Below are 26955 nucleotides of genomic sequence, written 5' to 3' on the forward strand. Positions count from 1 at the left end.
AACAGAGACAGAGAAAGATTGAGACAGAGAGACAGAAACAGAGAGAGATTGAGAGAGTTAGAGACAGAGACAGAAACAAAGAAACACAGAGACACAGAGACAGATTGAGAGAGTTAGAGACAGAGACAGAGAGACAAAGAGCACTCAATCTTCACCCCATCCCCCACTCAGAAACAAAGGGGAATTTTCTTGACCACCATGAGAATGATTCTTCAAAATATCTGGCTGAAATACTTTAATATACAGACACAAAGATGGGTCTCATTCTTTCAACCAATGCATTCAATGATTAAAGTACTTCACTTTTCCCAAATTAATTAAGGGATGTTTGTCCCTAATTTTCACCTTTGACTGACTGACAAATCCAGTGGAGAGGTCTGGACCTCCTTCATTCCATTGGGATAGGCTGTGGTGAACTCATACCTTTCCACAAGGAAAACTGCCTAAGAACATCTTCACTTCCCCTTTACTTATCCAAAACTTTTCACATAGGAACATGTCATTTGGTGCTTGGAGATCATGTCTTTTGTATGGATCTATTTCTATATCCTCCCATTAGAATGTAATCTCCTTGAAGCCAGAAACTGATTTTATGTTTTTACCTTTCTTTGTATCCCTAGAACGTAAGATCAGTAAACACCTTTTGACTGATCTAGTACAAGACCTCCATTTACAGATGGGGAAACTGAGGCTCACAGAAATTCAATGATTTAATCAAAGGCACACAGAGGCACAGCTGGAACTCAAAGCCAGAACTTGCAATCTTGAGTCCTGTTTTATTTCCATCCCACCATATTACCTCATATATTCTAAAACAGCCCATTCAGTAAGAAGAGAATGGAAAAATGAACATCAATCTGACTCTAAAGAATGGCCCTCGATGGCTTACAAGGACATGAATGTGGGCTTTCTCCTTTTGGCCACTGCCACTCAAGAATATGGTTTCACTTTCCACAATCATGTTGGCTCCCACAACAGGACAATTATTGAATATGTGACCTTGACCTCCAATCTCAGTTGGTCCATCTGTACTGCAGGAGTGATAGTTATAGTACCTTCCTCACAGGGTTCAAATCAGAGCATTCATGATAAAGCACTATCAACATCAATTAATAATTTTTAATTAAATAGGGAAAGGTTGATTTTCAACAAGGATTGAAATTTAGAAAGAATTCTGATAAAATTTCGAGATTTTTAATTGTTCCCTGCTTGGATGGCATGTTTAAACACACACTCTCTCACTCTCTCTCTCTCTCTCTCTCTCTCTCTCTCTCTCTCTCTCTCTCTCTCTCTCTCTTTCTCTCTCTCTCTCTCTCTCTCTCACACACACACACACACACACACGCACACACGCACACGCACACTCACCACTACTCTTAGAATATTGAATTTCTCCTTTGAAGAGGCAATGAAATATGAATCTGTTAGCATTGTGGATGCAAAAGGAGAAAAATGATACTTATCACATTCAGATAAAAGCTAAACCATACATAAAAGTTTCTGAAGAACTGAGAACAAAAAGATGATTCTGAATGCCATTGTATACAGTAGACAAGTGTCTATTGTGCACCCAGGACATCTGCCCCAGTTGAATCATAAAATCTTAGGATTGCATGACTCAGAGCTGGAAAAGACCTTGGAGATCATTGACTTGTGAGTCATTTTATAGATGAGGAAAGTGAAGGGCAGAGAATTGCAAGACTCAATTTCCAATTAAGCTGTAAGAATAATATAGTAGGAAGTGATCAACAAGTACTTATCAGCACCTACAATGCACAAGGCAGGTGCTAGGTGCTGGGGTTACAAAGACAAAAGCAAAATAACCTCATCAAGAGAGGAGTTTAAATGTCCTATTGAAGAAGATATGTAAAAAATACAAATTGTAAAAAATTAGAAGGAGGCAGCTGGGAGGCACAGGAGTTAGAGCACCAGCCCTGAAGTCAGGAGGACCTGAGTTCAAATCTGGTCTCAGACACTTAATACTTGGGACAGTCACTTAACCTCAATTGCCTCAGGAGGAAAAATTTGGAAAGGGGGAAAGTGACTGGACCTATCATTTTTAAATGGTAGGGAATTGCTAGTGAGGAAGCAGCCTCAGTTAAAATGCTCCTCTCTGTATTTTAGAGTTGTGTATTACAATAATCATTTCTTAATAGTAACAGACATATACATTTCAACATTTGCAAAACATTTTCTATGTATACTCTCATGTGAGTCTCACAATAATCTATGAGGCAGAGATAAATAGATGAGGAAACTGAGGTCAAGAGAGGTTAGATGACCTGACTGAGATCACAAAGCTAGTTGGGTATCGGACTTCAACTCCAAGGCTTCATTGCTCAAACTCAACCCGTGAATGCCTCTCAGTTGTGTCTGTTTGTAATAATAAAATTCATTCAAAGGAAACAGGTAATAAATAGTTCCTTTGATCCTTGTACCGACCCTGTAGGACAGGCAGAAGGGAGCAGGTGTTACGATCCCTTCTTTCCAGATGACAAAACTGAAGGTTGGTGGGTTGGGTTTGTAGTCCAAGATTATAAAACTAGCAGGAATCCAGATCCTTTGACTCTGTCAGCTTAGGCCATTAGTTTACCATCCCTATGGTACTTATAAAAACCCTTCCTTTCTAGGGATTTTAGTTGAAAAAATCACTGCTCAAAAATTATCTCATTTGATAAAATTTACAAGCCATCCATCTCTTCTCCTACCATCCAATCAAAGGTAATGAAGATCATTTTCAAGTAGCTTATCCCAGCAAGGGCATTCCTCTTCCAGATTTCAGGATAAAAAACAGAATATGATTCATGGCTCAAAAGGGAAATCTGTTACTATTTGAGATTCCATTGTTCCTTAAAGACAGAATAACAATATCTCTAGTGTTAGAGTAGGACTGTTAATGCTACTGTTACACTTGAAAAGCAAATGGATAATATGAGCTCACCATGATCTTTTGGTACTCTGGTGGCTCTATAGTGCATGATTTCATCAAAGTTGTCATTCCTTCTTCTATAGCAGCTCACAAACCTTCTATGCTTTCTCATTCTCTGTGATTTTTATCCAAGTTTTTCCAAGAACCCCCCCATAAAGGATCCACCCAATAAATTTACTAGTGATACACCTGAATCATCCTTAGATTGCTTCCAGTCTGTGACTAGTCCCTTTCCTGGAACCCTTGATAATTCAGTTTTTCATAAGAAATCATAACTAATAACCTGATAACACCTGTTTATATGCCTCTTAATCCCAGTGTATCCTTGCATCGCCATTTAAACATTTGTGATTTAGATTTTTGTCCCCAAATTCTTTGTCCCCAAATCATAAGACATTACTAGGAGAAGACTAGCATTTAAAAGATGAGCTTTTGCAAAAAGGAACAGTTGGGGACCTGAGAAAGTACATCTTGTTGCCTTAAAATTTGATATTAAGAAGACCTGAGTTAAAATTCTCCCTTGGATATTTACTAACTATAACAAGCTACTTTATTTTTATCTTCCTCAGTTTCCTCAGATGTACAATAAAGACAATAATAGCATTTACCTCCCAGGGTTTTTGTGAGGATCAAATGGGATAATATTTTTTAAAATACTTCACATATATTAAAGCATTATAAATATTATTACTCATCATTTAGAAGACCCCAGAATGCCCCTCATTCATACTTGAAGAAACTGAGGCTCTGAGAAATCACAGAGATAGTAGTATAGCCACCATTCACACTTTTCCTTCTCCTCCTCTGAAGTGTTTTACAAATAAACAGTATCTGTGTTCCTCCACAAGGTCACACATTTCTCCGTGGAATGGTTTTGAGATTTTTTTCTAAGTCCTTTTTATGGCGACTGTTTTCTTATCAATTAATGATCCCTTTAAAAAACGATTCTAGAGTCATTTTTTTACTTTATCCTTTTTCCATATTTTAGAGTTACTGAAATGTTTAATCAATGTGTATCATAACTTCTGTAACACAAATATTTTCGCCTCATATAGCCTTTCTTCCACTATGCAATTTATTTTGACCTTTGTTCTAACCAGCAGATGCTCTGACCCAGACAGCCGACTATTCTCGTGTTCGAAAATTGCAGTTACCTCAGGTGCCAATCAATGAATGACTAAATTTTCTCTGGCATCAGCCAATCTGGAATGCCCCCCCAATTCCAGGAAAATGAACTCTTTCCTCAGCTATCCCTGACCATAGAGAGAGAAGGCTGGGATCCAGTCCATCCATTCACTGGTTGCCTTTCTCTAGCAATTTGTAGGATCAGGGATGCAATCACCTGCCTCAAACACTCCAAACAGTCTTGTGATAGAGATTTGCAGACTACAAAAGGTTAAGTTCTTTGGCCATCTTCACCCTCAAATTAATTACTGAATACCTCTGCCTCCCATGATTATGGTTCCCCTTAAGGACTGTAATCAAAGACCTTCCTGGAGTCATGTCTTCACGTATGACTTGTTTATGAGCCAGCCAGGCTGAATATTATTCCAGCTTCCACGTAAAATTTCCTGGGGGATTTAAGAAAGACTGTCGTTTTGATTGCCCAAAGATGGAAATGAGCTTGTGAGAGTCTTGGCTCTCCCCACTAAAAAAAGATACTGCCCTCTACCCCTTCTGAAATAGCTTACGGGCCAAGTCAGTGACTCAGCGCACTCCATTAGAAAACTGAGTTCTTCGAAATCATAAATAAATTGGAGGAACATGGGATGGTTTACCTCTCAGACTTGTGGAGGAGGAAGGAGTTTGTGTCCAAGGGAGAACTAGAGACCATTATTGATCACAAAATAGAACATTTTGATTACACCAAATTAAAAAGTTTCTGCACAAACAAAACTAATGCAAACAAGATTAGAAGGGAAGTAACAAATTGGGAAAAAATTTTTACAGTTAAAGGTTCTGATAAAGGCCTCATCTCCAAAATATACAGAGAATTGACTTTAATTTATAAGAAATCAAGCCATTCTCCAATTGATAAATGGTCAAAGGATATGAACAGACAATTTTCAGATGATGAAATTAAAACTATTTCCACTCATATGAAAGAGTGTTCCAAATCACTATTGATCAGAGAAATGCAAATTAAGACAACTCTGAGGTATCATTACACACCTGTCAGATTGGCTAAGATGACAGGAACAAATAACGATGAATGTTGGAGGGGCTGTGGGAAAACTGGGACACTGATGCATTGTTGGTGGAGTTGTGAAAGAATCCAACCATTCTGGAGAGCAATCTGGAATTATGCCCAAAAAGTTATCAAAATGTGCATACCCTTTGACCCAGCCATACTACTACTGGGCTTATACCCCAAGGAACTACTAGAGAAGGGAAAGGGTCCTGTATGTGCCAAAATGTTTGTGGCAGCCCTTTTCATAGTGGCTAGAAGCTGGAAGATGAATGGATGTCCATCAATTGGAGAATGGTTGGGTAAACTATGGTATATGAATGTTATGGAATATTATTGTTCTGTAAGAAATGACCAACAGGAGAAATACAGAGAGGCTTGGAGAGACTTACATCAGCTGATGCTGAGTGAAACGAGCAGAACCAGAAGATCACTGTACACTTCAACAATGATACTGTACGAGGATGTATGCTGATGGAAGTGGATTTCTTCAACATAGAGAAGAGCTAATCCAATTCCAATTGATTAATGATGGACAGAACCAGCTACATCCAGAAAAGGAACACTGGGAAATGAATGTAAACTGTTATTTTTACCTTCTGAATCCAATTCTTCCTGTGCAACAAAAAATTCGGTTCTACACACATATATTGTATCTAGAATATACTGTAATATATTTAACATATATAAGACTGCTTGCCATCTGGGGGAGGGGGTTGGGGGAGGAAGGGAAAAAATCTGAATAGAAGTAAGTGCAAGGGATAATGTTGTAAAAAATTACCCATGCATATGTACTGTCAAAAAATGTTATAATTATAAAATAAAATAAAAAATTAAAAAAAAAAAAAAAAAAAAAAAAAAAAGAAAACTGAGTTCTTGACAGCGAGTTCCACATCTTAGATGTGCCAGAGTGTTCTCCAGCAGCTCTCCACACAACAGGGGCCTTCCCAGCTGGCGAGCACTCCTCCTTAGAGCAAAGCAAAGAAGGGAGCTTTGAAATTAGGTTAAATGAAGGCAAGTTTACACAGAGGGCTCACAATATGGCAGGGACTGGCTGCCTGAGAGTGCTCTTCAGTGATTCAAGGAAGCTTCCTGTACCCCTTTATTAGAAGGTGTGCTTCTTGAACCGCCATATCCTGATAATTACTTAGTCTAGTGTTTTGCCCAGAGTAAGTGCTCAATAAATACTTTTTCGTTCATTCATTCATTTTATGAGGATTTCCTCCTCCACAGTAGCTAAGGATGCTGCAAAGCCTTACTAAACCTCTTTGAGATTGTGGATAGAAAGCTGAAAGGGACAGTAAAGGCCACCTAAGTCAACCTTCTCATTTTCAGATAAGGAAACTGGGACCCAGAGATAATAAATCACTTCTCTAAAGTCAGATGGATTCTAAGTATCTGAGGCAGGATTTGGATCCAGATCCTCTGGCTACAGAGTCAGTGCTCTTCCATTGAACACTATTCTCTCTACCATGTGCGATGGACCTCTTCCTTTCCCCCCACAAAAAATTATTGATTTAGGGAAGGGGATAAAAGTATTGCCAAGATCCAGTTGATGAGTCTTCTCTAAATTTAGCTCACACACACACACACACACACACACACACACACACACACACACACACACACACTGTCCATGACAGGGCCCTTGTGACATCACCAAAAGCCAAGACCATGTGTCTACCACCATGGAGCTCCATTTTAGTGGGAAGTTGGCATTCTAATTTAATTTTATTTTGCATCTGAATAAATGAACACCCTTCAATGAAGGGTGCTGGTTGCTGTCTTGGCTCCCTTCAACTAGAGTCGTTTTTATTTCCTTGAGATTCAGTTTTTTCACTCTATAAAATGGATAGAATATCTGAAAACTTACCTTACAGGTAATCAATGGGAGAATGTACAGATGATACTTTGGAATCTACAAAGTGCTATACAAATGTCAACTAGATTTATCTTTATTCCACTTCCTCCATAGCCCACATTTATCACTGATTGGCCAATGTTCTTATACTAAGCCTCTGTGCTCAGTAAGATTAATCCTCCGAGCTCATCACAGAGCTAATATTCTAGTTTAGAAAAGATTCTTCTAGAGTTTGTCATCTACTGACATAGCCTTTGAGAACCCCAATGGGGATAATTATGATATTAACAACAATAACAATAATACCTAGCATTGTAATTATTTTTCTTATCCATCGATAAACATTTATCAAGTACCTGCCATGCTCCAGGCAGTGTGCTAAGCACTAGGGATACAAAAAAAGGCAAAAAATAAACCTCACAATCTAAGGGGATGGGGAAAGCTTGTTACATTCGGGATTTTATTCAGTAAATCTTCATCTGGATCCAGCAACAACTAACCTACTAAGAATCAGGGTCAAAGTTTGCTGGTGAAGGAACTTTTATGAAAGAGAAATTGCCAAAGAAAGGCAGGGGTCCACTGGAAACCTTGCCAGCATGTTCATGCTGCCCCAGAGATCCTGCAAATAATGTCAAAAACGTTTTTTGCCCTCCTCACTAGAATAGTAGCTAGAGTCGCTGAGGCTTGGAGTCCCCCCACCACCAGCACTTTGTAATTTGTCAGTCAGCTGCGGGGTGCACAGCAGAATCCAGCCGTTTATCGCCAACTCTTCTCATCAATCTAGCAATAAACAAGCATCTGTTGAATGCACACCAAGTTTCCAGCACAGAATGAGGGCAGCCAATCCATCCTAACTTGAAGTCAACAGTGTGATGTAACCAATAGACAAAGGGGACTTGCTGTCAGGAAGACCTGGATCCAAATTATATGTCTGATGTTGACTAGCTTCACAAGCAAGCCATCTCCCCTCTTCCTTATCTATAAAATCAGTGTAAAAAGTCCTACAGCCCCTCTCCCATAAAGGGGTCCTTCAACTCAAATGATATAATGTCCATAAAACATTTTGAAAACTTGAAAGGGCTATATGAATGGCAGTTATTATCATTGAGTCACACTGCTAAAGGAAGGGGAAAAAATTTCATTAAGCACCTACTATGTGCCATGCACTGTGCTAAGTACATTATAAATATCATCTCATTTGACCTTCCCAACAACCCTAGGAGATAAATATTATCCCCATCTTACAGATCAGTGATTAAGAGACTTGGCCCATGTTCACACAGCTAGTGTCTGAGGCAGGATTTGCATGCAGGTCTCCCTAATTCCAGACTGGGAAAAACAGAAATGGAGAAGAGTGGAAGTTTCCCATATTGCATTGGAAGAGGAATGCAAGCAAATTCTTCTTGGCCCCAGAACCTGAGTTCTTAGCCTTCCTTTGAGCTGTGGACTCCTCAAAAGAGAGCATAAAAATATACATGGGAATACAAAGAAATCTAATTATACTGAAATATAGTTACTAAAATGTTTTAAAAAGAAAAAGAAACAGTTCGGGGAGCCCAGGTGGCGAATCTCTACCCCAACACACAGAAATAGGAGCAGTGGGTAGAGGTCGCAAAGGTGGAGACTGAGGTTTGATGTCAGGAAAAACTTGTATGCAGCTTGGGGCTGGATGGGAACCAGCAGTAGCTGAATTCCAATCTCAGCTTTGCTCTTTCTGGTTATGTGACCTTGGACAAGTTCACTTATTTCTCAGGCTTTCATTTCTTTATTTCTAAATGTTTGAGTTAAAGATAATGATCTCTGAGGTCCTTTCCAGTTTACATATAATGAAGGAATGACCTAAGAGGACAGAGATCCTTCCTCAATGCAACTCTTTGTCTCTGTCTCTCTCTGACCCTCTGTGTCTCTCTCTCTGATTCCCCCTCTCTCTATCTCTCTCTCTCTGTCTTTTTGTCTGTGTCTGTCTGTCTCTCCCTCTCTCTGTAAATCTCTCTCTGCCTAAGTCTCTCTCTCTCTACTTCTCTCTCTTTGTCTCTGTGTATCTATCTGTCTCTCCTCTCTGTGTATGTCTCTCTGCCTCTGTCTCTCTCTCCCTCTCCTTCTCTTTCCTTCTCTCCTTCCCCCCACCTCTCTCTGCCTATGTCTCCCTCTCATTCTCCTTGTTCTTGGTACAAATAATCTACCTCTTCCATCTATTTGCTTTGCTGCCATGTTCTATTGAATCCCTGGGAACTCTGGATAGGACTGTGGGAGATAGGCGACTTCTGACAGTAGCCCCAGCTGGGTTTAACAAAAGCTCTCTTCTAAAACCTTGAGAACTGGGAAGTGTTATCCTATATTCGCCTAATCTTGAAGGGGCTCAGATTCCATTATCAGCTCTGCAGGGGGTTCACCTTATGACTGAATTACCTTCCTTTTCCTCCGCTCTCCCATGGAGAAACATTTTAGTTTCAGGTTCGTGCAAGAGGGAGAAACTAAGGCAGAACGTAATGAAGGCTTGGCCAGTGGAGTTTTCTTTAGTCTTTGTTCCCTATAACTTCCCATGTACTCAAAAAGAACCAGATCCCTAGCCCTTCTCCCACTCTGGACTTCGTATCATTTTTAATATGAAACTGTTGCCATATAGGACACCTCAGCATATAAACATCCAAACTTGAGAAATGTAATCATAACAGCTCATGTTTATATAGGGCTTTCTTAAGCTGAGTATGAGGTAAGTAATATAAGTAGGTAATTGATTCCAACCCAGTGGAAGTAAGCAATATGAATCTGAATAATGGCACAGCTTCACTATTTATTGGAATAGGGCCTCAGCTCTATCTTTATTCTCAGGCAAATAGAAATGCTTTGGAAAATAGTTGGACTCTGAGAGCCTGGGGAGGTAAAAAGGCCTGAAGATGAGAGTTTGGGAGTTATCTATATAAATGTGATAATGGAGCTTGGAGAGTAAATGAGCCTGCCATAGAAGAGAATATAAAGAGAGAACAGGATAAAGGACAGATCCTTACTTCTAATTTTTAAGACATTGAAACCATCAAAGTATACAGAGAAGAAGCAGTTGGAGAGACAGGAACAGTATGGAGTTTCTAAACCAAAATAGCAGATATGATACAGAGGGAAGGAATGGTTGTCTCTGTCCAATGGTACCAAGAAATCAGAAGCCTGGAATGAAGCTCTGAGCTATTAAGTCACTGATAACTTTGGACAGAAGAGTTTCATTAGAACAATAGAGGTAAGAGTTGAATTGTAAAAGATTGAGAGGAAAATGTAGGTAGAGTTAAGGCAAGGCAGTAAGCATTTATTAAGCATTTACTGTGCATTAAGCACTGTGCTAAGCTCTGGGGGATACAAAGAAAGGCAAAAACGGACCCTATCTTTTTGAAGAGCTCATGATCTGATGGGATAAACAATATTCACAGAACTATGTACAAATATATAGGATAAATAAGAGAAAACTTCAGGGAGAAGGCACTAGCATTGAGAGGGAATTGGCAAGGACTTCTTGCAGAAGGTAGATTGAATTGAGGCTTGAAGGAAGCTTCAGTAGACAGAATGTGGAGATAAGGAGGACTAGAGTTCCAGGCAGAGGGTAAGCCCATGAAGATGTGCAGAATCCTGTGTGAGATGCAGCAAAGAGACCAATGTCCCTGGATCATAGAGTACTGGAAGGAGCTGAGAATTTTGCAAAGGGGCTAAGTGATGATGGGCTTGAAGAAGGAGACATCATTTTCAAGAAAACTAGCAATGAAAGGGAGAAAGAAGTTTGCTGGTAGCCAGATTGGGGGGGGGGATAATCAGGAGAAGGCTTTGTTGGGACTCTAGGGGAGCTGGGAATGTTTGCAGATAGATAAGGAGTCAGTGAAAAGGAAAAACTGAAAACTGGGATTAAATCCTCTTCCTCTCAGGGTTACTGCTAGCATTGAGATAACATCTACAGAGCCATCCAAGTCCAGTGAATATAGAATCAACTTTAATGCCAGAAGGATTTGGGTTTAAATTCTACTAGTCATCTGAGTAACCGTGGCAAATCTTCAACATTATAAACCATAAGTGAAGGGAATTCTTTGCACAGACACCATCACAGAGGTAGACAAATGAACAAAAGCATAAGGGCACATGAATTAGAATGAGAAAAGACTCCAAAAGTGATTTCCTCCAGGATTATTATTTTACAGATGGGGAAATTGAGGTTCAGGAAAGTTAGGGGACTTAAGTAAAGTCTCACAAAATATTTAGATAAATTGTTGTTTTCTATTAGAAGATTGAAATTCATAGCCCACTTAGCAGAGCAAAATATAGTGGGTGCTGGGAGGGAGTCAACTGGGGGGGGAGGGGTGCAATGTGAGATGCCAATGTCTAAGCTGAAGGGCCAATGATTAACTTTTAAAGGCATTCTTTGGCCACTGTGCTGGGAGGAAAATTGCTTGTGAGGAAAGGAATGTCAGAGGATGGAGAAAAGGTGATGAAGCACAAATTCCCCCAAGCATTCCTCCCTTCCTTCCATCAGTGGGGGTTTGTCCCATGCTTCCTGGATGAACAGAACTGGGTTGGGGCAGGGGGAAGGATTCGGAAGTGTCCATTTCCTTCCTAGAGCTTTGTACCTTCCCATTTACAGGATTAAGATCTGTGGGCTTGGAATAATTAAAGAAAAACATTAGGGAATAAGACTAGAGATTTTAGCTGGAAGGAATCTTACAAGAGATACCAGAGGGACCAAAATGGAACCCATTCTTCCTTCCAGCTTCCCTGTCTGGGGCTCTTTTCCCCTGGGCTCTAGTGATCTTGTGGTTGTTGTTTTTTGTAATTTGTGTGACTATTTTGATTTTCTTGGTAACTTAATATGCTTTATTTTAATACTAAAAACATTGTTCTGAGAAGGGTTCTCCACATTGCCGGAGGAATCTAGGACACACACACACACACACACACAAAGTCGAGTTCTACATAATACTGGTTTTGTCTTTCTTTATATTCCCAGAGCTGATGTGCTTTAAAGCCTCTTTGATTCACATGTGAGGTCATTGGTTCTCAGAGAAGGTGAGGGACTTGCCCAAGATGACGCTGCTATTTCCCACCAGGTCTCCTGACTCAACCACCAAGGCTTTTTCTACAGAACCATGATATATGCAATAGAGGTGTGAACTAACTAGAATTGAACATCAAAAGCTGTTTAATAACCAGCCAGGATGAGCATTGAGGGAAAATCAAGAAGGGAGCATTCAAAGTTGGAAGGCTCAGTAGGAAGGGGTCAAGGAGACTGGGTTGTTCTGTGGAGAGAATCTGAAGTCAGAGGATTTGAGGGAGAATTCCAAAACTATTGTTTACTGCCCGAGTAACAATTTGGGCAAATTGCTGGATTCCTCCCCTAGAAAAATAGGGAGTTGTGCTCACTCTGAGCTCTAAATCACTGAGATCTACTCAAATAGTTCAGCAAGTGAGTGGGTGAGGGGCGAGAGGGAGAGCCTGGCCAGGAACATGAGTGCTCCACTTTGGGGAGCTTCAGCAAAACCTCTTCACTTCTTAAAAAAAGTAACATATAATTGGCTTCTCATCTGCCCCCTTTCAATAGGTCAGCTTTATAGGGAAAGATCAGCAGAATTTTTGTTTAAACACATTCAGGTTTTAATCCCTGCCTGATTGAAGTAAATGAAGCTGTCAAACTTTAACTGTCAGTAGAATGGGAGGGGAAGAGGAGAGAGAGAGACAGAGAGAAAGAATGGGGGAGAGAAAGACATAGAGAAAGAATGGGGGAGAGAGACAGACAGAAACAGAAAGAAAGGGAGACAGAAGAAAGAAGGGGGGAAAGGAGGGAAGGAAAGAGGAAGGGAAAGGGAGAGAGAGAGGGAGGGGGAGAAGAAAAAAGGTGGGGGAAGATGGGGAGACAGAGAGACCAAGAGATGGTGGAAGAGAGAGAGAGAAAGATATAGACAAAAGGGAAGACAGAAAAGGAGAGGGGAGAAGGGGGAAGAAGAGAGAGGGGGAAAATAGGGGGAGAGAGACAGACAGACAGAGACAGACAGAGACAGAGAGAGAGACACACACAGAGACAGAGACACAGAGAGAGAGAAGAAAAAGGAGGAGGAGGGAGAGAGAAAGAGTTATATTCTAAATTAATAAATCTAAGTTAGATTCCCAAAGTTATAATCTACGATATTATCTTTTTGTTTTGTTTTGTTTTTGGCTAGGCAGTGGGCTTAGGTGACTTGCCCAGAGTCACCCAGCTAGTAAGTGTCAAGTGTCTGAACTCAAGTACTCCTGACTTCAGGATTGGTGCCATCTAACGGCTCCTGATCTTAACTTTTTGACCTAGAAAAGGCCTTTGCCGCTGATCCTCTTTTCCTCATCTATAAAATAAGTTGGAGGAGATGATGCCCAGGTTAGCCCTCGGGCCCCAGGGTCCTCCCCTTGTCAACCCCCTTCCAAGCCCCCAGTCTACACAGATGACTCACATTCTCCACCTCCAGGCTTCAACTGGTGCGTTCCAACATCAGGTAGTGAGCCCCCCGGCCTCCCAGGTTCCCTGGCAGCTCCGTCAAGAAGCAGCTTCTCTCCTTATATGGCGAAAAGGGCCCTGTCCCTTTAAGGCCGGGAGATGGGGCTGCAGACATCCCTGGAAGTTTTGCAGCAGCCTCAGCCTCCCGGCGCGATCCTGGCCGCTTTGCAGGTGAGCTCCCGGACCTTGGCTGGGAACGCGCCCTCCCGGAGGCCGGGGCCGGCGGGCAGGGCACGGTGTTGGGGGAGGGGGCCGGGGCTGGAGTTGGCCGAAGTTTGCGCGTCAGGGCAGAAGCCCCGCCGCCGGGGATGGCGGGGGCGGACACGCGGCTGCCGCTGGCCGCGCTAACTTCCAGGGTAGGACGGCCCACCAAGGTTACCGAAGGCGCCGGGACTGGCACCGGGACGGGCATGTGGACTAGCGTCGGGCATTGGCAGCCGCGGCCGGGCCCGGAGGATGCATGTAAGGACATGTGCCCAGAGGAGGCTGGTAATCTGAGCCGGGGCAGGGGGTAAGTGGAGCGGGCTAAGTTACAGCCTCCCCCGCCCCCCACGGAGCTTTGGGCTCAGCGCCGATCAGGCCCGGGCACGGGGAGGAAGCTGGTGCGAGTCTTCACAGCCCCGTGGGCATTCTGGGACTGAGAGGCGCAGGCACCGGCTCGAGCTCCGGGGTGTGGATGGGGAACGGGGCAGGGCCGGGGCCGCGTTCGGGGCGAGGGGCGACTGGGTGCGGCGCGGGTGGCCCCCAGGCCCCTTCGGGCTCCAAACGCTGCGAGCCGCGGTCAGAGAGCGCTGGGGGCGCGGGAACGTGGGGGCGGGGGCCGGAACGCTGCGATTCACCGCCCGGCGCCCGAGTTCTGAACCCCGGGCAGGGAGCGGCGGCCCGAGCCGGGGCTGGGAAGCCCTCCGTCCGCGTGGCAGCCACCCGGTCGGGCCATCCAACTTTTAAGGCTGCACCGACCAGGCGTCATCCGGAAAGGAAACCGGGGGGATGAAGCAGGGCTGGCCTTGGGGTGGGAAAGCCACGGGTCCCAGCGTGACCTCCGCAGCCTCCAGCTGTGAGTGCACGCGCCCGGCTAAACGGCGAGAATCGCAGCCTCCGCCCCTCCCGGGGTGCTGGGGAGGGTCACAGGAGGTCGTCTACGGAAAGCACTTTCCAAACCTGAAAAAGCCTGATGGGAGCTCGCCATCAGCCGTGCTTACCAACTGTGACGTCTAAATAGTCTTTATTAGCTATCGATCGGCTGTATTCATTAGCTATTAGATGTGCTCATTGGTCAGCTGTGCTTATTAGCGATTATTAGCTGTTGAACAGCTGCACTTACTGGGGATTATTACTTATAAGTAGTTATTATTAGCTATTGCTCAGCTGTGCTTATTAACTATTATTAGCTATTGATCAGTTATATTCATCAGCTATGATTACCTGTGGCTATTGATCAGCTGCATTTATTAATTATTATTAGATACAGATAGCTATTGAGCAAGATGACTAATATCTAATAATAGCTATTATTAGATGTGGCTATTGATCAGCTGTGTTTATTAGCTCTCATCATGTATAGACAGTATAATCAGCTATTGCTCAGATGTATTCATTAGCTATTAGATGTGATTATTGCTCAGCTGTGCTTATTAACCATTATTAGCTATTGATCAGTTATATTCATTAGCTATGATTGCCTGTGGCTATTGATCAGCTGCATTTATTAATTATTATTAGATACAGATAGCTATTATTAGCTATTAGTCAGCTTGCTCAGCAGCTATTATTAGATGTGGCTATTGATCAGCTGTGCTTATTAGCTATCATCATGCATAGACAGTATTATTAGCTATTGCTCAGCTATATTCATTAGCTATTAGATATGAGTACTGATCAGCTGTGCTTATTAACCATTATTAGCTATGATCAGTTGTATTCATCAGCTATGGATTACTTGTGGCTATTAATCAGCTGCATTTATTAATTATTATTAGATATAGATAGCTATTATTAGCTATTAGTCAGCTTGCTCAATAGCTATTATTAGATGTGGCTATTGATCAGCTGTGCTTATTAGCTAATATCATGCATAGACAGGATTCTGTGGGCTTGTGTATGTAAGCCCAGATAAAGCCTAAACAGTCCAAGGAGAAAGTGATGTAAGTGTCCAAGTTGGCAACAGAAAGAACTGGATTCAAATCATGCTCTGACTCCTACTGTCTGTATTGTTCAGTCTCGAGAACACCATTTGGGGTTTGCTTGGCAGAGTTCCTGGAGTGGTTGGTTACTTCCTTCTCCAGCTCATTTTCCAAAAGGGAAAACGAGATTAACGTGCCCAGGGTCACACAGCCAGTGTGACATCTGAGGCCAGATTTGAACTTGGGACTTCTTGACTTTAGGCCTGTTGCTCTTTAAACCTCATCTATAAACCTTATCTATAAAGGCGCTGGAACTGACAGCCTTCCAGCTCCCTTCCATCCCTGAATCAATCACATCAAACTTTTTCAGCCTCTATTTCCTTCTCTATAAAATAGCGATAATAATGGCACCCACCTTGTAGGGTTATCGGGAAGATACAGTGAGATAATATGTGTAGAGCACTTTGAAAACCTTAAAAATGTCCTATAAATGTTAACTGCTTGCCGGGTACTCCTAGTAAAACCCTTACTGAGCCCTGGGGTGAGTGGAGGAAGTGGAGGGGGGACCTGTGCCCCTCAGCATTCACCAGGGCCCCCATTCACCCTGGAGGAAAAGCCAACCCAGGAGATAAAAGAAGAAGGATCCCATTTTACAAGTCTAAGGTGGGCTCCTCCCTGTCAGTCTTCCTTGTATTTAGGCCCATGAATCATTCAGAGGCCAGTGGTTTCTCAGCAGTTGTTGTTGAGGGGAGTGAACACCCAGGCTAGATTAAAATTCTTTACATACTCCATGGCTTTTTAAAATATTTATTCATCTGAGCAGTCACTGAAGAATTCTTTTGATTATTAACTAACAGGTTCTCCATCTACCCTAGGAACTTTCGAAAGAGAGACAGGATTTTCTTATTTCATTTTCAGGTACCTTCTACATGAAGGTCTCTTTCCCCCTCTTCCTTTTCTGGGTAAGTGGTAAGAAAGCCCATTATTCATGAACTCAACAGAAAGGTGTGCTCTTGACCCTATGAGTCACAGAGGCCTCCAACAGGCCTCATAAATTCAGAATAACTCAAGTCCTTAGCAGAACAGTCCCTTCTGCTTTCCTAATGCAGGAGAGAGGGACGCCTCCAGCTCTGCCTTCTCTCCTACATTCAGCATCAGATACAATCCAGAAAGCTGGCTTGAATATAAGCTGATGGGATTCTGGATTTGGAGCTGGGAAGCTGGGATCAGAGCCAGCCGATCTTCTGTTTATACAGTAAAACATGCTAGGCCCAAAGACATTAAACAGTTTATCTGAGCTCACCCAGGAAAAGTGTCAGAATTTCAGAATTAGAATCCAAAGTCCAAAGCCCAGCCACATCCTAGTCACTCTCCAAAAAAGGATAACCCAGCTTCTTTCATAAGCAAAATCAAACGGATTTTTAAAAAAGAGAACCAATTGTGTGCTGCCTTAAGTTACACAGATTGAAGGAGAAATGCTCAGCTGGAGATTTATTATTTTAAACGCCTAATTTACATTGTGACTCAGTCTCTGTGTCTTTGAAATGGAGATGATAATCTATCCCTCCTCCGTTCATCATAGGATACTATGATCATATTGTCTTGGCAAAGTAATAATTCAGTAATTTGATAAATCTGGAATATGGCAAGAACATATTTATAGAATCAAAGATGCACAAAAAGTCAGCCACTGAGGTCAAACATGTTGTTGACTGAGAAAAACCCACCTGGTTTTTAAAAAACCATTTCTACAGCTCCCGTAGGTACCGCTTTCCGGTGACCTCTGAGTCTCTTTTTTTGTTAGGGAGTGCTTAAATCTAGCTCACATCCCTTGTGACCCCACAATACTTCTTTCTTCTCCTTCTGTGCTTGGTAGAAAGGGAGAACAGTCAGACAGTTTCCTTTGACATAAAAATATTTCATAATACACTTGACACTTGATGGGAGACCGTTGAGATCCAGCATAGAGGAAGACACCAACCATGTATTAGCAAGGAAAGTAATAATTAACACTTTAAAGATTTGCAAAGTACTTTACATACATTATTCTGTTTGAATCTCCCAGACAACCAGGTGAAATCGAGCCCCAAGAGGTATTATCCCCACTTTCAAGAGGGTGGCTTGGCTAATGAGCAAGGGCATGGCGCCCCATTCTAGCAGCCCATCTGTTCTGTGTCCAGTTGGATTTAGAGCTGAAAATTCAAGTCCTCAGTTCTGACTTTGGGAAGGATATTTATTCTGTCTGAGGCTCAGTATTCTTATCTGTAAAATGAGGATAATAATGCCTTCTCTCTGTCCTAGCCTTAGCCTCTTGGCTAATGAGGGAGGGCATGGCTCCCCATTCTAGCAGCCCTTCTGTTCTGTGTCCAGTTGGATTTAGAGCTGAAAATTCAAGTCCTCAGTTCTGACTTTGGGAAAGATATTTATTCTGGATCTTTGGGACTTCCGGCCAAGATGGCGGCGTGGAGGCAGACAGCTGCTTGAGCTCCTCGCTTTCTCTCAGAACTTACTTCATGACAAGCCTCTGACTTAATGCTTGACCCAGAAAGAAATCCACAAATTATCACCAAGAGAAGACATCCTTGAAAGTCGCCAGAAAAGGTCTGTGTTTGCTCGGGGGAGGGTCAATCAGACTGGGCGCAGACTGAGGGCAGACAGCCAGAGCAAGACAGGCAGCTCACACAGCTCAGACCGGAGGGGGAGGGGTGTGATCTCTGTCGTTTTTGTGAAAGGGCTTTTGCCCCAGTGTGGATGCTCCGTCTTGGCAGCAAGCCAGGAGCGGTGGAGAGGGTGTAAACACTGGAGGTGAAGATTAAAACCCCAGAAAGCCAGCGTCTCTCAGAGCCCGGCCACCCCCAACCCCCACCTGGACTGACTCGGTGCGTTCTCGGAGCCTCAGAGCGCAGATTCAGTACAGTCATTGCTGTTCTGTTAGTGGCTCTCTGCTGCCCTACCCCCAGTCTGTAGAGGAAGCCCATTAATACCATCCAGCCCTATCCCCCGCAAAACAGACCAATTGTTTCTCTTGTCAGTTTGTTTTCTTTGATTCCTACTCTGACAAAATGAACAAAAAATTCAAAAGGGCTCTAACCATTGACAGCTTCTGTGTGGAGAGGGAGCAGACTTCAAATGCTGAAGAGACTAGGAACAGAATGTCCCCAGATGTATCCCCTGGGAGGGATATAAGCTGCTCCTCAATACAAAAGAACCTCATAGAGGAAATCAAAAAGGCTCTCACAAGAGAGCTGGAAGAGAAATGGGAAAAGGAAAGGGAAGCTTGGCAAGAGAGCCTGGAGAAGTCATCCCATGCATTCAAAGACAGAGTGGATAAAGAAATCAAATCATTGAGAAACAAGATTAGTGAGCTGGAAAAGGTAAACAACTCCAAGGAAAACAGGATTAGAGAGCTGGAAAAAGAAATCAGCTCTCTAAAAAATACAATGGAAAAAAATTCCATAGAAGATAAAAACTCAATTGGACAATTACAAAGAGATATAAAAAAAGTGAGTGAAGAAAATACATCATTGAAAATTAGACTGGAACAAGTAGAAATGAATGACTCAAGGAGAAACCAAGAGGGAGTCAAGCAAAACCAGAGAAATGAGACAATTGAAATGACTGTCAAGTACCTTACCAGAAAGACAACAGACCTGGAAAACAGATCCAGGAGAGACAATTTGAGAATAATCGGACTCCCTGAAAAATGGGAGGAAAAAAAGAGCTTGGTCACCATTTTCGAGGAAATTATCAAAGAGAACTGCCCAGACGTTTTGGAAACAGAGGGTAAAATAGACATTGAGAAAATTCATCGATCACCTACTGAAAGGGACCCTAAAATCAAAACGCCAAGAAATATAGTGGCCAAGTTCAAGAACCATCAGACAAAGGAAAAGATATTGGAAGCTGCTAGAAAAAAACAATTCAGATATGGAGGATCCACAATAAGGATAACACAGGATCTAGCAGCGTCCACATTAAAAGAACGCAGGGCCTGGAACATGATATTCCGAAAGGCTAAGGAACTTGGTATGCAGCCAAGAGTGACTTACCCAGCAAGAATGAGCATCATTTTCCAGGGAAGAAGATGGACATTTAACGAAATAAATGAATTCCATCTATTTTTGATGAAAAAACCAGACCTACATAAAAGGTTTGATCTTCAAATACAGAACTCAAGAGACTTCTAAAAAAGGTAAAAAGAAATCTTGAGAACTATACTTCTGTCAAAAAAATATGTAAAGAACATATGTACAATTTGTCTTAGAAACTAGAGGTGGAAAGGAGATTATATCATAAAAAAGTATAAAGGGGTGGTACTATATCTCATGAAGAGGCAAAGGTAACCTATTATATCTGAGAGAAAGAAAGGAGGGAGATGAACATAGCGTGTATCAATAGACATATTCGATTTATGGTGAAACTTCTTCCACTTCATTGAAAAGTGAAAGGGAAGGAGTAAGCTAAGGGGAAGGGAATACAGTAATTTCGAGGAAAAGGGATAAAATAAGGGGAGGATCTTTAAGGTGGGGGAGGGATCCTAAAAAGGGAGGGCTGTGAAAAGCAAGTGGTGTTTACCAGTTTAATACTGGATAGGAGGGTAAAAGGGAAGGAAAGGGGAAAAGCATAAGCAGGGGTTAATAGGATGGCAAGCAATATAGAATTAGTCCTTCTAACCATAAATGTGAATGGGGCAAACTGCCTCATAAAGAGGAAGCAGTTAGCAGACTGGATTAAAAGTCAGAATCCTACTATATGTTGTTTACAGGAAACACACCTGAAACAGGATGAGACATTCAAACTAAAAGTAAAAGGGTGGAGCAGAATCTATTATGCTTCAGGCAAAACCAAAAAAGCAGGAGTAGCCATCCTCATCTCAGATCAAGCAAAAACAAAAATTGATCTAATTAAAAGAGATAAGGAAGGGCATTATATCCTGCTAAAGGGAAGCATCAATAGTGAAGCCGTATCAATATTAAACATGTATGCACCAAGTGGTGCAGCATCTAAATTCTTAAAAGAGAAATTAAGAGAGCTGCAAGAGGAAATAGATAGCAAAACTATAATAGCGGGAGATCTCAACCTTGCACTGTCAGAATTAGATAAATCAAACCACAAAATAAATAAGAAAGAAGTCAAAGAGGTAAATAGAATACTAGAAAAGTTTGATATGATAGATCTTTGGCGAAAGCTAAATGGAGACAGAAAGGAATATACTTTCTTCTCAGCAGTTCATGGAACCTATACAAAAATTGATCATATACTAGGGCATAAAAACCTCAAAATCAAATGCAGTAAGGCAGAAATAGTAAATGCATCCTTTTCAGACCATAATGCAATCAAAATAACATTTAATAAAAAGCCAGGGGAAAATAGACCAAAAAATAATTGGAAACTAAATAATCTTATACTAAAGAATGATTGGGTAAAACAGCAAATCATAGACATAATTAATAACTTCACCCAAGAAAATGACAATAATGAGACATCATACCAAAATGTGTGGGATACAGCCAAAGCAGTAATTAGGGGAAGTTTTATATCTCTACAGGCCTACTTGCATAAAATAGAGAAAGAGAGGGCCAACGAATTGGGTTTACAACTAAAATTGCTAGAAAAGGAACAAATTAAAAACCCCCAGACAAACATAAAACTTGAAATTCAAAAAATAAAAGGTGAGATTAATAAAATTGAAAGTAAAAAAACTATTGAATTAATTAATAAAACTAAGAGTTGGTTTTATGAAAAAACCAACAAAATAGACAAACCCTTAGTAAACCTGATTAAAAAAAGGAAAGAGAAAAAGCAAATTGATAGTCTTGAAAATGAAAAGGGTGAACTCACCACTAATGAAGAGGAAATTAGAACAATAGTTAGGAGCTACTTTGCTCAACTTTATGCCGATAAATTTGATAACTTAAATGAAATGGAAGAATACCTTCAAAAATATAGCTTGCCCAGATTAACAGAGGAAGAAGTAAGTAGTCTAAATAGTCCCATCTCAGAAAAAGAAATAGACCAAGCTATTAACCAACTTCCTAAGAAAAAGTCCCCAGGACCAGATGGATTTACAGGTGAATTCTACCAAACATTTAAAGAACAACTAACTCCAATGCTATGTAAACTATTTGAAAAAATAGGGATTGAAGGAGTCCTACCAAATTCCTTCTATGACACAGACATGGTACTGATACTTAAACCAGGTAGATCGAAAACTGAGAAAGAAAACTATAGACCAATTTCCTTAATGAATATTGATGCTAAAATCTTAAATAAGATATTAGCAAATAGACTTCAGAAAATCATCCCCAGAATAATACACTATGACCAAGTGGGATTTATACCAGGAATGCAGGGCTGGTTTAATATTAGGAAAACTATTAGTATAATTGACCATATTAATAATCAAATTAATAAAAACCATATGATCATCTCAATAGATGCAGAAAAGGCATTTGATAAAATCCAACATCCATTCCTACTAAAAACGCTTGAGAGTATAGGAATAAATGGACTATTCCTTAAAATAATAAGGAGCATATATTTAAAACCTTCAGTAAACATCATATGTAATGGTGATAAACTAGAACCTTTCCCTGTTAGATCAGGAGTGAAACAAGGTTGCCCACTATCACCATTACTATTCAATATAGTACTAGAAACTCTAGCCTTGGCAATAAGAGCCGAGAAAGAGATCCAAGGAATTAGAGTAGGAAATGAAGAAATCAAATTGTCACTTTTCGCAGATGACATGATGGTATACTTAGAGAACCCCAAAGACTCTGCTAAAAAGCTATTAGAAATAATTCAGAATTTTAGCAAAGTCGCAGGATACAAAATAAATCCACATAAATCCTCAGGATTTTTATACATTACCAACACAATCCAACAGCAAGAGATACAAAGAGAAATTCCATTCAAAATAACAGTCGATAGTATCAAATATTTGGGAATATATCTACCAAAGGAGAGTCAGGAATTATATGAGCAAAATTACAAAACACTTGCCACAAAAATAAAGTCAGATTTAAATAATTGGAAAGACATTCAATGTTCTTGGATAGGCCGAGCGAATATAATAAAGATGACAATACTCCCCAAACTAATCTATTTATTTAGTGCTATACCAATCAGACTCCCAAGAAACTATTTTAATGACCTAGAAAAAATAACAACAAAATTCATATGGAAGAATAAAAGGTCGAGAATTGCAAGGGAACTAATGAAAAAAAAGTCAGAGGAAGGTGGTCTAAGTGTACCTGATTTAAAGCTATATTATAAAGCAACAGTCACCAAAACCATTTGGTATTGGCTAAGAAATAGACTAGTTGATCAGTGGCATAGGTTAGGTTCACAGGACAAGATAGTGAATAAAAATAGCAATCTAATCTTTGACAAACCCAAAGATCCCAAATTTTGGGATAAGAATTCATTATTTGACAAAAACTGCTGGGAAAACTGGAAATTAGTATGGCAGAAACTAGGCATGGACCCACATTTAACACCACATACTAAGATAAGATCAAAATGGGTCCAAGATTTAGGCATAAAGAACGAAATCATAAATAAATTGGAGGAACATGGGATGGTTTACCTCTCAGACTTGTGGAGGAGGAAGGAGTTTGTGTCCAAGGGAGAACTAGAGACCATTATTGATCACAAAATAGAACATTTTGATTACACCAAATTAAAAAGTTTCTGCACAAACAAAACTAATGCAAACAAGATTAGAAGGGAAGTAACAAATTGGGAAAAAATTTTTATAGTTAAAGGTTCTGATAAAGGCCTCATCTCCAAAATATACAGAGAATTGACTTTAATCTATAAGAAATCAAGCCATTCTCCAATTGATAAATGGTCAAAGGATATGAACAGACAATTTTCAGATGATGAAATTAAAACTATTTCCACTCATATGAAAGAGTGTTCCAAATCACTATTGATCAGAGAAATGCAAATTAAGACAACTCTGAGGTATCATTACACACCTGTCAGATTGGCTAAGATGACAGGAACAAATAACGATGAATGTTGGAGGGGCTGTGGGAAAACTGGGACACTGATGCATTGTTGGTGGAGTTGTGAAAGAATCCAACCATTCTGGAGAGCAATCTGGAATTATGCCCAAAAAGTTATCAAAATGTGCATACCCTTTGACCCAGCCATACTACTACTGGGCTTATACCCCAAGGAACTACTAGAGAAGGGAAAGGGTCCTGTATGTGCCAAAATGTTTGTGGCAGCCCTTTTCATAGTGGCTAGAAGCTGGAAGATGAATGGATGTCCATCAATTGGAGAATGGTTGGGTAAACTATGGTATATGAATGTTATGGAATATTATTGTTCTATAAGAAATGACCAACAGGAGAAATATAGAGAGGCTTGGAGAGACTTACATCAACTGATGCTGAGTGAAACGAGCAGAACCAGAAGATCATTATACACTTCAACAATGATACTGTACGAGGATGTATGCTGATGGAAGTGGATTTCTTCAACATAGAGAAGAGCTAATCCAATTCCAATTGATTAATGATGGAAAGAACCAGCTACATCCAGAAAAGGAACAATGGGAAATGAATGTAAACTGTTATTTTTACCTTCTGAATCCAATTCTTCCTGTGCAACAAAAAATTCGGTTCTACACACATATATTGTATCTAAATTATACTGTAATATATTTAACATATATAAGACTGCTTGCCATCTGGGGGAGGGGTTTGGGGGAGGAAGGGAAAAAATCTGAATAGAAGTAAGTGCAAGGGATAATGTTGTAAAAAATTACCCATGCATATGTACTGTCAAAAAATGTTATAATTATAAAATAAAATAAAAATAAATTTAAAAAAAAAAAAAAAAAAAAAAAAAAAAAAAAAGATATTTATTCTGTCTGAGGCTCAGTATTCTCATCTGTAAAATGGGGATGATAATGCCTTCTCTGTGTCCTAGCCTTAGCTTCATCTCCCATTGATTCAATTGATCAACAAGCATTTATCAAGTGCTTACTATGTGCCAGCCACTGTACCAAACTAGTACAAAGAATGAAATAATCTTGAATCTCAAGCAGATTATATTCTAATTGGGGGAAACGGCCAATACATGTACAAGTAAATACAGAGTAAATATAAAGAGAACAAATACAAATAAATAAAAAGTATTTAAATGCAGCAGTTTGGAAAGAAGAGCACTAGCATGTAGAAGGAGGTGCCTGAGCTGTATCATAAAGGAAGAGAAGGATTCTCATGGTTCTAGCAATACCCTAATTCCTGCCTCTACAAAAGTCTGGCTAGTTTTTCCCTTAAGAAGTATGAGGATCGTCTTTAAGACCTGATCAACTTAGGGAACTAAGGCTTCCTCATCACAAACATAAGATTCTCCCCGTTCTCTTGGGGACTTGGCTGAATCATATGGGCAAGCAATGTCTCCATATTTAATATCCTTCTTCAATAGCTAAGTAAATATCCTTTTGTCAGTAGTGGAATGACCTTCACCTCTGTCTGTCTATCAATCTATCTGTCTCTCATTCTGTGTCTCTTTTTCTTTTTATCTCTATCTCTCTCTTTCCCTCTTTTCATTATCAAGCTTAAACTACCTAGGCACCGCCCTGAGTCAGGCCCATCTCAGAAGAGCTCTATGAGGCAGGAGTGAAAAACAACACTTTAGGAATGGGGATCCTCCAACAGAGGAACAGAGAAGAGGCTGGTCTGGCTGGACCCGAGCGTGAGAGAAGGAATCAGAGCTAAAGAGGTTGGCAAGACCATTTGAGAACAGGCTAGGAAGGGCTTTAATAATTATAAGAGTGATTTGTATTTTATTCTAGAAGCAATAGGAAGCCACTAGATCTAATTAAGGAGAATCACATAGTCATATCTCTTCTTAAGGAAATCGTTTTGACATTATTGTGTAGGATGGACTTGATGCTTGGGAGGCTTTTGCAATAATCAAGGGAAGAGGCGATGATTTCCTGAACTAAGATAGCAGCTTTGTGAGTTGAGAAAAGGGGTTGGACATCAGAGCGGTGAAGGCAGAAATCTTAAAAACCGCCAATTGGTTTATCATGCAGGGTGAAGGAGGAGGAGGAGCTGGGCAGGATGCCAAGGCTGTCCTTGCGTTGCCCTTTGAGGGAGCCTCCATTTTCATTATTTAGAGACTGCAGCTTAGCAAGACTTGAAGCCATATGATGTGAACACTGTATCTGTCCCCTGCCTTCCTAAGTCTCAGTGATTTGATTGGGCATTTGGCTTCTGTTCTGGATGAACTTTGACCCTCACTCTAGGGAAGATGCTAATACATCCCTTTTCCAATTACTTTCATAGAGATAATGTCTCTACGTACTTATTTTGACATGGCCTCTCCTGTTAGACTGTGAGCTTCTTGAGAAGAGGGATTGATCTCCTCCTTCCTTTGAATCCCTAGCACAGAACACAGTCCCTGCTGTATAGTAAGAGCTTAATAAGTACTTGCTGACTGACTGACTGATTCCCCTCTGTAGTCAGCTCCTCAAATATGGACACAGAACTTTGGGTGACTCAATGATCACATGGGATGAGGGATAACTAAGTTGAGAACAATCCTTAAATTTGGAAGAAGCAGATGAATCCTTAACATCCAGGTCCCAGATGGTCCAATAAAATGGGATTAATACCACCATCCCCCAAGGTAACCATCAATCTTGTTCACTCCATGTTTCAAAAGCTCCTTAAAGGAAAGAGCATCTCTCCCTACAACACCTAATGTGGGGTCTTCTCAAATGATATCCCAGTTATCTATTTATGTGGATAGCCCTGTCTGCCCAGACAGTTGAGGATGCCCCAGTTTCCTACTTAAATTTCACTAATTGGTCTGCCCAGACCTTTAGGGTATTCTGGGAGAGAAGGCATGTAGCTAAAGGCTGATATTCAGGTGGGACTCCATCAAAAAGCTGGATCTAACTATACCCCCCAAATGAGCTAGTTATAGGAAAGGAGGGCTTGTGGGAAGGGCGCCCAATCTAGTCTACCAATCTATCTCTTTTTTAATCTATCTCTATCTCTTCATTTGCAAACCCCATCAGGGAATCAGCTACAAATTAAATGCAACTCTTTCAGGAAGTATGCAGAACTACCCATCTGAGCCACTGGAGATAAGGAGGATAATCTCAATCCCAAACTCTGATTGATTCATTCCCTCTGAAACAATCCAGATCAATGGAACCCTGCAGCTGACAAAGATTCTGTAATGACCTCATTAACCATTTTTCTAATAATTTATTCACTTGCTGCTTAAACTTCTGAAGAGACCCTCTAAGTTCCTTGGTAGGAATCCATTGACCTTCTGGCTCCCCTTTGGAGGAAGCCATTCCCTAAAAGGCAAAATCCTGAGAGT

At 40.9% G+C, this 26955-nt stretch overlaps 1 protein-coding gene across 4 annotated transcripts in view; it reads left to right on the forward strand.

Annotated features, from left to right (window-relative positions):
- Nucleotides 1–26955, forward strand: part of SCHIP1 (schwannomin interacting protein 1) — a 768598-nt gene that overhangs the window by 550090 nt on the left and 191553 nt on the right. Inside the window, exon 1 of one of the 4 annotated variants that reach the window (XM_074298087.1) lies at nucleotides 13505–13642. The exons of 1 other annotated variant lie outside the window; for it this stretch is intronic. In XM_074298087.1, the coding sequence (XP_074154188.1) occupies nucleotides 13571–13642 (72 nt within the window). In that variant the 5' untranslated portion in view covers nucleotides 13505–13570. Of the gene's footprint in view, nucleotides 1–13504; nucleotides 13643–13795; nucleotides 13983–26955 lie in introns of those variants that run through there. 2 more of the 4 variants (XM_074298088.1, XM_074298089.1) reach the window with 2 other exon arrangements.

Source organism: Sminthopsis crassicaudata, chromosome 3 (assembly GCF_048593235.1).
Source record: "Sminthopsis crassicaudata isolate SCR6 chromosome 3, ASM4859323v1, whole genome shotgun sequence".
Classification (NCBI taxonomy): domain Eukaryota; kingdom Metazoa; phylum Chordata; class Mammalia; order Dasyuromorphia; family Dasyuridae; genus Sminthopsis; species Sminthopsis crassicaudata.